Genomic DNA, 13,200 nt, shown 5'->3' on the forward strand with positions numbered 1-13,200 from the left:
GAAATATGGAATAAAAATAAATAATGGGGGAACAAACGTTAAAATAAATTTAGCTTGAAATGCTAGTGATCAATGAAAGGGAGGGGTAAAGGGTATGGTATTTATGAATTTTTTTCTGTTTTCTTTTTCTGAATAGATGCAAATGTTCCAAGAAATAATCATGATGAATATGCAACTATGTGATGATACTGTGAATTACTGATTATATATGTAGAATGGAATGACCAAAAGTTAAGAATGTTTGCGTTGGGTGTTTTTTTGTATTTTAAAAAATATATTAAAAAATTAAAAAAAAAAGAATGTTTGTTTGTATGTTGTTTTATTTATTAAAAAAAAAAAGACAATGCTTCCTTTATCTGTGAAAATATGGGTTTGAGGAAAACAAGGCATTGATTGTTGTTCTCTTCCCATAGGAGAATTCATAAGTTCTTAACTAGGGGAGGGACTAATGCATGAGATGCTCTGAATCTTTATATCTATCATATTACATCATCAGAATTTTTTTACTCTTACTTCTTTACAATATCTCACTAGAGAGTAAAATTTGTTACTTTCTCCCCCAAATGAGAAAGCCAAAGTTATATTTGGATATCATCATTGTTGCGTAAAATGATACGAAGGAAGGAGTCAGGTCAACTCTTGCCAAAAAAGAAGGATGAAGTTTTCGTCAGTCTGACCAGGGATAAACCTCTGTGTCTGCTTCTCTTAAGATTTGGGAAGGGAGAGGAACAGAAGGAGGGGACATCTCCAGTTTTGCCTGTCTTTAAAAATAGTTTAGGAAAAAAAAAAACAGTTTAAGGAGAAGGATTTCTATATGAGAGGGCTGATAAACTGGTGAGAGGAATATCTGATATTATTTGGTAATATCTTGAGTAGAACAAAAAAGGAACAATGTTGGAGGGAAAAAACACTTCTGGACCATATGTACCTCAAGAGTCTTTACCTTTCTCTCATTGGCTTAGACTATAGCCCAAACTACAGACCAAACTTGGCTCACTCTCTGTTTTTGTAAATAAAGTTTTACTGGAACACAGTCATGCCTATTCATTTATGTATTGCTTATAGCTGCTTTCATGCTACAACGGCAGAGTTGAATAACTGCAACAGAAACTAAATGGCCTGCAAAACCTAAAATATTTAATATCTGGCCCTTTATAGAAAGTTTGCCCAGCCATGCTCTAGATAATTGATCAGAAATTCTTTTGAAATTGACAAAAGGGGGAGAGGATTAAATACTGAACAAAACAGAAACTAGGGCCAAATCCTAAACCCTCAGTTATAAAGAGGAGTTAATGTTGACAGTCACGGTCATTCTGCAGACTCTACTGCTCTTTCAGAGAATATCTAAAAGGAGAAATAATCATAATTACCAACATTCCAAGGATGGGACAACTTTAAAAACTAAACATTTCTGAAATTGAAAATCATAGTTTTTAAGAAAGATAAGTACAGATACTGCTTTCCTAGCAGGAAAATAAAATTGATAAAACTCAAAGGACAAATAAAACAAGCTTGAGAACGAGTGAAGCGTTTACCTCATACTGCTGGATACAGTAACTCAGTTTGGCAGTGTCTGTTTCCTCGTTATATTCCTTGCTGTTCAGAGTAAGGTTGGTATTGGCAATCCAGGCCCTCAGATCTTCAAGTCTATCTTTTAGCTGTGTGTGTTGACTTAACACTCTAGTCTAAGAAATGAATGGCAAATCAGATTATGAAAATCTCCAAGCCGCCCAGAGTCTGTGAGCCGTTTTGCGCATAAAGCCAAGAACTTCACCTGTTTTACTTCCACAGCGTTCTGGAGGTAGAGCAGTCTGGAGCTCCAGGTGTCACTCACAGAGCTAAGAGACTTTTGAAGATTTTTGGCATCTTTCTCTAAAGCCTTCAACAACTGAGCAGGTACTTCTTGAGGCTGTCCTATGATAATCTGATCTACACATTCCAATTCCTGATTGACCAAGGCAGACAGATCCTTTAGCTCCCTGTCCAATACCTGAAGGATTAAAGTGGAGTTACTTCCAAAATCAAAATTAGGGATCTGAGAATCAGCTCTAAACACATTTTTCTCTCATCTCACACCTACACAGACTTTAGCATTATATATCCTCTGATTAGTTTATTTGGTTCTCAAAATCACTCGTAGGTAGGCAGAGAAGAATTAATTATTGTGAATTTACAGAAGAGGTGTCTCAGTACATAAAAATGTGAATTATTTATTCATTTTTTATTGTTTTTTATGTCCAACGATACCCAGCTGGTAAAGCAATAGAGCCAGAACTTGGATTAGGTTTTCTGACTCAGTTTAGGCCTTCTTCACTAAAACTTGCTGCCCCTCCAAGAATGTCATTATACCTTTTCCCAGGAAGTTGTATGCAGAATTGACCTGCTTCATAAACTACAAAATAGGTCAACTGAAAGGATGACTCTTCTGCTCCAAATTACAAGGGGACAGAACCAAAGAACATAAAAATATCCCAGAACCCAGGCTTCCAGCTCACTAGTCTGATATTCTAATCCAATACAGAGAAGCAAGAAGTTAAGTGTGGAAGAGCTTGGAGGTTCCAGGTATTCATCTTCAATTTCCCTTTAATCATTTTACCCATGACATCACCTCCAGCTGTAAACCTTTAAAATCTCTGTCTTCACTGTTACTCCAAATTTGTGACACCTCCCAACCTCCAGTTTCAGTAAAAGAACTATTCTTCCTGCTCAAGGCTGTTTTAATTCTATCCCTTTCTGTGTCCTCAGTTGTCACTTTCTCTTCCCTATAATTTCAAGTTCTCCTTTACTATTGATTCTTTCTCCTTAGCCCAGAAATCTACTGTGTAAGTCTCTGTTCTATAAGATCATACCATGTGAACAAAAAAATTCTTATTTCAGTCCATCTCCTTTAACAATTATTTTATCTCTTTCCTTGCCTACAATACCAAGGTTCTGCTAAGAATAGTCTACATTAAGTGCCACTATTTTCCAATCTCCCATTTACTCTCAAACTGGTTTATATCCCCACTGTAACTGTCCTTTTCAAAGTCACCAATGACATTCCAGGTGCTAAATCTCCCTTCTAGTTCTCATATTTATCTGGTTTCCTTGTAGTACTTAATTCTTCCCTTGGTCTTCTCTGGTTTCCGTGAGACCACTCTTTCCTGGTTTCTTTCCAAAATCTCTGATTGCATGTTTTCAATCTTTATTTTTATTTTTATTTTTTTGGTCTTTTAAATGATGGTGCTTTTGAAGACCTTTATTGTCTCTATTTCCTCTAAGTTCCTTTTTTCTTTTAGGATGGCTTTCCTATTAGACACTTTCTGGATATTCATGCTTGAGAGTAAATAATGCCCTAAAAGGTTGACTAGAAAATCTTTATGCAGTCATGGCATTTGTTGACTATAGTCTTCACTGATGATGATGGAGTTGGGCTAATTATCTGGGAAATCACTCCTATCAGTACCTTTAGGTTTTTTCCCTAGGCTGGTCAAACCATGGGGGAAGAAAGCTGGAGCTGAATATTCAATATATGAACTTTCAGTTAATCCTGTTGATTTCAGTATAGAATCCCTCTCTGTAACTGTGGCTGATCTTCTCACATTATCCCTCTGCTGGAGGGGGACAGGTATAATTGTCACCCTATACGAACTAAGCCAGAGACTGAAAATCTAATTGCTTCTTTAATGGACTTTCAACCAGTTATCCCTTTTTTGCAGACTCATTTTCACCTCTGCTTTCTAGTTCTAGCAATTTCTGAGTCTTTAGAAGATCCTGTAAGTATAAATTGGGTCATTTCTTAGCTTTCTCCATCACAAGCTTAGGATTTATTTTTCTCAAGTCTGCTAAGTTGGTTACCCCCTCATCCATCTGCTTTCTAACTTCTAAAATTTCACCGCTTTTTCCTCCTCTTTTGTTATCTTTTTCCTTGTGAGTTTATACAGTTGTTAAAAAATAAAAATAAAAAGCCTTTTCCTAATGTCTTAGTAGAATATGGGGATGCCATACAGGTGAATACATTCTACCCACTATGTTTAACCCATTAGTCAAAGTCTCAACATTTCTTGCTTAAATTTTACAACAGTTTCTAAATGGTGGTAATTTGATTCATAGTTAACTCTGTCCAAAATCTGTTCAAGTACGTCCATTATAAATTTTGTCTGCTCTGTCCAAACCTATCTAGCTCATGTCACAACTATCTGACAAGGATCTGAAATTGTTTACCCTGGAACAGAAGGCCAAGTAGGTTCTTTTGACTCTTGTACTCTTCAAGGAAGATAGAGCCAGTTATCTAGAACCTGGTGGACCTGATGGGGTTCCGTGAGAAACCTACCTTGGCCTGACACAGCAGATCCTGCAGCTCTGCCAGAGTTAGCTCCTGAGGTTGAATCTGTTTGGTCCTCATTTCAATGTCCCGTAATAGAGAAAGATAGGATACTAGCTTCTCATCATGTTCAAGACAGAGTTGCCGGTTATTTATATTCTATGGAATCAAAAAGAAGGCATTCAGATCTAACATTCTCCTATAACTATGATTTTAAAAGCAGACAGGGTTTTTGGTTAAATAGAAATAGAAAGAAGCTATTTTTACTATACATGTGATAGAGTGAAATTAAAATGTTATTTTGTTTACGTTATCTCAAATCATTAGACGAAAAAAGAAATTTTATTAATTTCCACAGTAAGTGGAACCTCATAATTACCAATCTACAAGCAACAATTTATCAAACAATTTCAAAAGCTATCTGACTTCAGGTACCAGTATTTCCAATGAATTCCAATGTTCGTTTCTAACTTAAAGCTTTTGCTCAAAATTTCAGAAAGACACTCAGAGTCATTGATTAATTTCCTAACAACTGCTTTAGAAACAGATGATGGTAAATTAATATCTTAAAGAGTTGTTAGGGCCCTAACATGTATGAATGCATACAATCACTCACATATGTAAATTAAGTATCTAGTTAAGAACGTCAGCATTAAACTAATTCTGTCTTTTTTAAAAATGTAAACACATTACTGGAAAACTTACTTTAGTTGCTTTGAAGGGCTCTGGGTTTACATCTTCATTTCCTTTTCCTTCAGATACAATCACGAAGGGAGTTAGTGCACTGCCAGGGCGCTCCCTAAGCTTTTCCTGAGCTATCTTCTCATCCATCTGCATTGCAGGGCATGATGTTAGAGGCACTGTCCTTTCGTCACTGGTCTCTGGAATAGTGGGACTAATGGCGACATTCTGTTGCCCTGTACTCTCTTTTCCAGGCACATCTTGGAACAGTTTCTCTGGAAGAAGGGACATCAAGACCCTGGGACCTTCCTGAGTCACTGTATCTTCAAAGAGCCCTGTTTCTGGATCTGTAATTACAGAATCTGCCATTTCTAGAAACTTCTCTTCAGTTATTTCCTGAGCTGTTACTACTTTAGATTTGGGAATTCTACAAAGTTCCTGATGATGAAGATCGTGTCTGTCTGGGAACTCCAGATAACTAACTTCTTTTGGATCCAATCTAGAAGCTTTAATTTCTTCCAATTTAAGAGCTCTTGTTGAATCAACAGATACTACTTGGTGTGAACCTTCTTTAGAGTCACTAGATGAGAAAATCAGATCTTTGGTTTCCTTAGTCTTAAAAGTAACACAAGAATCTTGGTAATAGTTGGTCTCCTGCCTGGTGGTTCCTTGGAATGCCTTGTCTATTCTGGAAATTTGGGATGCATCTGTGTCTTCAGCTCTCCCAACTGATTCCTGGGAATGTAATCCTTTGGGACTTGGGGTCACAGAAAAGAATGGCTCACTCTGAGCCCTACCAGTAATTTCTTGAAATAAATTTCCCTCTGGTTTTAAAGTTGAATAGAGGCTTAAATTTTTAACTTCTCCTTCACTGACATGCTTAGAATTGAAGAATGTTAAAATATCTTGATTTCTTCTAGAATCTCCTTCTGGTATCATTTGGGAATAAGAGTCTTCATCTTTACAACTGACAGAAAATTCCAGATCTCTATCAGCTTCTATTCCTTTTTTACATATGGTTATGCCCATAGGTTGACTCTCTATATTGGAGTCATGCTCATCTCTAATGGCAGTTTCCTGATTCAACTTTTCTTTGGAAAGAACTACTGGTTTGCATGTTGTGACATTTTCTTCTACAATCATCTCCCCCATTTCTCTCTTACTTTTTGTCTTTATATTCACTGGATTCTGCATAACCTGTTCACTCAGCAATTTTCCTGAAGTTTCACAATTTGATACCTGCATTTCCAAAATCATTTCCCCTTGGTTTTCTCTTTCTTTAGAATCTAGATCTGAGGTAGATTGCTTCATACGAGGGAGAATTTCTACTTGCATCACTGTTTTTTCCTGCTCTTCATTTATATTTTTTCCCATGTTATTCCAAACTACTTCTCTGACGTTAAAGTTACAACTTTCTGAGTGAGGGTGTATCACTGAAACATGGTCCAAGGATTTAAGATTACAAGGAGTTACGATACTGGCAGATCCTTTAGCATCTGGAGATGTTCTTTTCTTCTCTTGATCTTTGTACTCCAATTCTTTCAATGAAATATTCCTGCTCTTTTTTGCCTGCTCCCCATCAGAAATTCCCACTTTAACATTTTCTTCTGCAGATTGTCCTTCAATTTGAAATAATCCATTGGTTTCTTCTTTACCACAACTCATTTCAACAGTCTGATTACAAGCGATTAACATCTCCTTTCTTAGAAGTTCATTCTTTAATTCATATTCTTCAGTTCCATCTTCCTTTACAATCTGAGTTCTGTAATCACTAGACTCTAACATATCCATCTGGATCATAGTTGCCAGCTCACGATTGATAAATTTCTTCTCAACAGCTTCCTTTAAGGTTACCCTCTGATCATTAAATATGTTAACAACTCCTCCTTTTAACACCTGATGAGCTGCAATAATCCTGACCATGTTTTCATCCACCAATTTCTGTTCCAAAGCAGTTGCCAATGTCAGTTTTTTTCCTGTGGCAGTATCTATGATTCCACCAGTATTTGCCTGAGCTTCCAGAACCCTCAGCGTAGGTACAAAGTCTACTTTTCCAAACTGAGTTGCTTGAGACAATGTAAGCACTTTGCCACTCACATCATCCTTGATGTCTGAGAAGGGAATTACTTCCAGATATCTCTGTCCAGATTCAATATCAATTTTACATTTCTTTAATAATTCCGAATAGGGAACAATTCTATGATTCTCAGGATCTACAATTCCATGCCCCATTCCTGAAGACAACACTGCTTTATCAGATAACAGCTCTTTTTTAGCTTCTGCCAAGGTCAAGCTCTCATTAGAAATGAGATCCACAAAGTTACAAGTCAAGGACTGAATTTCTTGGATTTCCTTTTTCAGGTCTGGTGGAAGAAGATCTAATTTTATGGCTTCAGGGAGGGAAACCATTTCCTTTGTTTTAGGATGAAAAAACTGATGGAGTTTTACGTTTTCAACTTTTCTGAGTGGCTTGGATAAATCTTCATCAATCAAGCCATGCTTAAAGGCATTATCAACTGAAAGTCTCATCCCAGAGACATGGTGAATGATACCTCCATTTATCACTTGTTTAGTCAACAACTGAATGGCCTCCTCTCTCTCTAAAAGACCTCGGTCGATGGACTGCACAACTGTTAAAGGGGCTTTAGTATCAGGGTCCATAATTCCAGTTGTTTCCATCTGTAAGCCAATTAATTTCTCCCTAACTGTTTTTTCAGCATCTCTGCCTTTGGAAGCCTTCTCCAAATTTATAAGCTCTGTCTGCTCAGCACTGTCCAACAATCCAAGATTTGAGGCCAAAGTTACAGAAACTTTTTTGCCTCGTTTCAGGTCAACAATTCCACCAGTCACTACCTGCACCTCTAAAATTCTGGTAGCTGTATGTTTGTCAACAAGTCCAACTGCAACTGCATCCTTCACAGAGCAAAGTTTGTGAGTCCTGGGGTCTAAGATACCACTTATAGCTTTGTCTGCCATGAGGACATTATGCAAAAGTTTCTCATCCATCAGACCTTCATCAATGACTTCTTCAGTTGTCAAAGACTCAGACGTCTGAGAATCAAAGAAGCCTCGAAACATTCTCAACTCTTCCATAAGTTTCACAGCAGTATAACTGGGTACGATGCCTTGGGATATTGCTTCATTCAGTAAAAGCCTTTGGCCTGTTTGTTTGTGACAGATGCCACCATCTAGCAATTGTGCAGACAATATATTCAAGGTAGTTTCTTCAAGCAATTTTGAAGGTTGACTGCATGACAGAGAAGTTCCACCACTACAATCTACCTCATTCTTCTTTTCTAACATCATTGTACTAATGCCTACAATGTTTTCTCCTTCTTGACTTTGTTTATGGTCATTCCTATCAAAAGGAATTTTATTTATATGTGTATCATTTTCCGACTTTAATTCTGATTCTAAATGTAGAATTTTCTCCACCTGAAATTGTGATTCTTTGCTTTGAGGTTTCACGAGAGTTTTTCCAGTTTCACCTGGAATATATTCAACCTCAAGTACTGAGGCTTGCTCTTTCTGACAAGTCAAGGAAGTCTTTCTGAGAGCTTGCCATTCTTCCTTTGGTGTTTCAATAGAAAAAAGACTTTTGTCAACCACCAAGTGCATACTTTCTTCTTCCTCAGGAGGTGTTGTAAAGAGAAGCCCACTATCAACACTTTCTCTGATAGGTATTCCTGTTTGGTGTACCTTTTTGGTACCTAACAACTGCCTTTGTAACTCTGATCTGACTTTATTTATGGCCTTCAAAGTTCCACCATTTGGATTTCCTACTTCTTGTTCCCCTATAAATAAGTCCTTTCCGGGGTTCCCTACATTGTTCTTTTTCCATTTTGCTTCAGTAAATTTTTTCTGATCAGGATAGCCTTTGCTTTGAGAGGAACACGGGAACTCACATGGCCTCACAGTCAGTTCATCAGAGAAAGTTTCTGTGATTCTCACATTAGTTGATTCTTGTAAATTCTCAGAAGTTTCTAGTCTTTGATACCCAAATCCAGACACTTCTAGAGGAATTATCTGATATTCACCTCTTGATGTTAGGGTCTCTATCAGCACTTTGTCTAATAGGAGCAGTCTCTGTCCATTCCACACATTAATATAGCTGTGAGTCATCAGTTGACACAACATCTTCTCCCTTTCACTTGCTGTATCCTCAGTTTGGTCCTTGCTGCACGGTAGAAGTGCTGCTCCTGAATTAATGCTCAGTTTGTTTTGCTCTGAAGAATCTGCTAATTGCATATGGGGTATCACATCAGGTATGCAAATTGATTTTAAGTTATTGGCAAGATCTTTATCCAAGATACCATTCTCAACTGCTTTCTTCCAGGACCAAACCTCTGTGGTTGCTGGTAAAAAGAGAGCCTTGATATGCTGTCGGCTACTGAGGATTTTATGAGCCAGTTCAGTAGACACAATACCTTGTTCCAGGGCATCTGTAATTGGGAGGATCTCTCCAGATTCAGGCCATAGCAATCCCATGAACGACCAAAGGGACTCCAGAATTACAAGGGCAATCTTAGCAGCTACTAGATCATTGCTCACTGCTTCATCTATTGTCAGTCTGTGACCAGTGGTAGTATCTATGATGCCCCCTGTCTGAAGCTGCCTTATTAGAATAGCACAGGCCATATCTTGGTCAATCAAATTATGTCTTACAGCTTCTTCCACTGTAAGTCTGTGCCCTGTTCTTGGATCTACTATGCCACCAGCAAAAAGCTGAGCTTCCAAGAGCCGGACAGTGACCTGCCTATCTATTAGGCCCTCGTGAACTGCACGAAAAATGCTAACCTTCCGGCCTGATTTCAAGCTTACCATTCCCCCTGCCAACTGTTTGACAGGTAACAATTTCAACCCTGATTCCTGGTGGACAATACATCTCTGCATCAGATCCAGTAAACCAATTTTCTCAGCTGTATTGGGGTCTATCAAATTCTTAGATGATCTCAAGTGAGACTCTAATAATGAATGAAGCCATGGGGTGATAAGGCCTTGACAAAAAGCCTCCTCTAGGTTAATACAGTTCTCACTGGGAAAAAGACAGAAACCTCCAGTGGCCAGGTGAGTTTCTAAGATTTTCAGTCCAACTCTCTTGCTGATTAGTCTCTTTTCAATTGCTTCCAGCACATTAAGAGGGCCTTTGCCCTCAGTAAGCCTGCTTGTTAAGGACACAGCATCCTGTAGCTCCTGGAGCTGCTGGTACATCTGGGGACTAATGAGGTTTCTGGCTACGCCCTCCTGCAAAGAGAGCTTTTCACTGGTCTCAGGGGCAATGAGGCCAGACATAATAACCTGGGATTCTAGCAGCACAAGGCCTGTGTCTTGGTCAATGAGGCCCTTTTGCATGGCTTTGAAGATGGGGAATATCTCCACTGTGCCTAGATCAATCACCCCAGCAACTGCTCTGCAACCCTAAAGAAAAAAAAGAAAAAGAAAAAGAAAAAGAATCAGAGACAATGCAGAAGCACAACTTGAAAGGAGGCATTCAAAGAAGTACTGTATATCAAATTCTGACTATAAGAAAAACCCAACCTGGGATAAACCCCAACATGTAAGAAACCTCTAAAGCCTGGCAGTGTAAATGCTAAAAATGAATTTTTCCAAACTGCAGAACGTTTTACAGGACCAGAAGCTATAGATTACTGGAAGGATGGTAGCATTAAGCACATCTGAGTGAAAAGCTCTACAAAGTGGCAAGCAGTGAAAGTGAGAGGGCAATGAGACTAAGTCACCACAAAATTTCTTATAGACATACCAGTTCCCCCAAAGTAAGAATTCAACCCATGCAATAACTTCTCAGTGTTGTAACCCATGCAGTATCATTTCCCTGCTGAAGAGTACAGCAAGACTGGTCCACAGAATTAGAAGTGAGATTAAAAGGAGCCTGACACAAAATAGTAGAAGAAAGTACTATCCATGCAGTAATAACACTGAATGTTAATGGTTTAAACTCTCCAATCAAAAGTCATAGTCTGGCAGAATGGATTAAAAAACAGGACCCATCTATATGCTGTCTCTACTCAAAGGACACAAGGCCAAGGACACAAATGGACATTTACACACCAATGTTTATAGCAGCATTATTAACAATTACCAAGAGATGGAAACAGCCAAAATGTCCATCAACAGAAAGTTGACTAAACAAACTGTGACATTTACATAAGATGGAATATTATGCAGCTGTAAGACAGAATAAAGTTATGAAGTATGTAACAACATGAATGGACCTTAAGGACATTATGCTCAGTGTGATTAGCCAGAAACAAAAGGACAAATACTGTATGGTCTCACTGATATAAACTGACATTAGTGAATAAACTTGGAATATTTCCTTGGTAACAGAGACCATCAGGAGATAGAAATAGGGTGAGATACTGGGTAATTGGAGCTGAAGGGATACAGATTGTGCAACAGGACTGAATATAAAAACTCAGAAATGGACAGCACAGTACTACCTAACTGTAATGTAATTATGTTAAAACACTAAATGAAGCTGCATGTGAGAATGACAGAGGGAGGAGGGCTGGGGACATAAATGAAATCAGAAAGAAAGATAGATGGTAAAGATCGAGATGGTATAATCTAGGAATGCCTGGAGTGTATAATAATAGTGAAATGTACAATGTACAAATTTTAAAAATGTTTTTGCATGAGGAAGAACAAAGAAATGTCATTATTGCAGGGTGCTGAAAATAGATGACAATTAATACTTTAAAATGTCACCTTATGTGTGAGACTAAAGCAAAAAATGTTTATTTGTTACAAAATTTATATTTTGACTAGAGCATTTCCTAATATAACTCATGTAGATAGTTTGATTGAATGTCATGGGTGCTTGGAATCTCAGGTAGGACATGAGATTTTGTTGGTTTGTCCAGAGTGATGCCCCGATGAATCCCAGAGTGATTTGATCAGTGACTGGAAAGGTATTTGCAAGCCCCCTTCAGGGAATGGTGAGAGGGGGGAGAAATTCAACTTCCCCAAGTTGAATTCTTGATATTCTCGCCAGCAGTGTGGACAACCAAAGCTATAGGCTGGGCCCCCAGTCTTGGGGTTTGTTCATAGGAAGCTTGGCCCCATGGAGGATAGGTCAAGTCTACTTAAAATTTAGGCCTGGGGGTCACGCCCAGGAGAGCCTCTTCTGTTGCTCAGATGTGGCCCCTCTCTCCAGCCAACACAACAAGCAGTCTTACCACCCTACCCCTCTCTACGTGGGACGTGACTCCAGGGGGTGTGGACCTTCCTGGCAGCATGGGGAGGAGATCTTGGAATGAGCTGAGACTCAGCATCAACGGACTGAGAGAAACCCTGGAATGAGCTGAGAGTTAACATCAAGGAATTGAGAGAACCTTCTCGACCAAAGGGGGAAGAGTGAAATCAGACTAGGTGTCGGTGGCTGGGGGATTCCAAGCAGAGTTGAGAGGTTATCCTGGAGGTTATTCTTATGCATTAAGTAGATATCACCTTGTTGTTCAGGATGTGGCGGAGAGGCTGGAGGGAGCTGCCTGAAGATGTGGAGCTGTGTTCCAGTAGCCATGTTTCTTGATGATGAATGAACACTGATATAGCTTTCACAATGAGACTCTGTGAATGTGGAAACCTTGTGTCTGATGCTCCTTGTTAGCTACTATATCCACAGAAGAGCAGAACATATGGAGTGGAGGTGAATAATAGGGGAACAAGTGTTGGAATGGATTTGGTTTGAGATGCTGGTGGTGGATGGGAGCGAGGGGTGCGGGGTATGGCATGTATGATCTTTTTTGTTCTCTGTTGTCGTTTTCTTTTTCTGTTGTCTTTTTATTTCTTTTTCTAAATCGATGCAAATGTTCTAAGAAATGATGAATATGCAACTATGTGATGATATTAAGAATTACTGATTGTATGTGTAGAATGGAATGATATCTTAATGTTTTGTTTGTTAATTTTTTTAATTAATAAAAAAAGTTAAAAAAAAAAAAAAAGGAGCCTGACAGCCACAGAACAGTTATGCATCACAGTAAACTGGCCTATATATGCCACTCAAGCAACTATTAGTATGGTGAAGGCAGTCATATTCTCAGTGGCCAATCCTAGCTTCTACCGAAGCACTGGATCTGAGTTAAATCTAAGAATTAGAAGTAGAAAGTCAAGGAGGAGGGTGGGCCACGGTGGCTCAGCGGCAAGAACACTTGCCTGCCATGCCAGAGGACCCGGGTTCGATTCCCGGTGCC

General features: G+C 38.7%; 1 protein-coding gene across 12 annotated transcripts in view; it reads right to left on the reverse strand.

The window, feature by feature from the left end:
• Positions 1-13,200, reverse strand: part of MACF1 (microtubule actin crosslinking factor 1) — a 379,780-nt gene that overhangs the window by 118,214 nt on the left and 248,366 nt on the right. For 10 of the 12 annotated variants that reach the window (XM_077150197.1, XM_077150196.1, XM_077150193.1 and 7 more), the window contains 4 exons: positions 5,009-10,402; positions 4,313-4,462; positions 1,775-1,990; positions 1,536-1,685 (listed from right to left, as the gene is read on the reverse strand). The exons of the other annotated variants lie outside the window; for them this stretch is intronic. In XM_077150197.1, the coding sequence (XP_077006312.1) occupies positions 1,536-1,685; positions 1,775-1,990; positions 4,313-4,462; positions 5,009-10,402 (5,910 nt within the window). The remainder of the gene's footprint in view (positions 1-1,535; positions 1,686-1,774; positions 1,991-4,312; positions 4,463-5,008; positions 10,403-13,200) is intronic. 12 annotated transcript variants of the gene reach the window in all.

The sequence above is a fragment of the Tamandua tetradactyla genome, chromosome 2 (genome assembly GCF_023851605.1).
Source record: "Tamandua tetradactyla isolate mTamTet1 chromosome 2, mTamTet1.pri, whole genome shotgun sequence".
Taxonomy (NCBI): domain Eukaryota; kingdom Metazoa; phylum Chordata; class Mammalia; order Pilosa; family Myrmecophagidae; genus Tamandua; species Tamandua tetradactyla.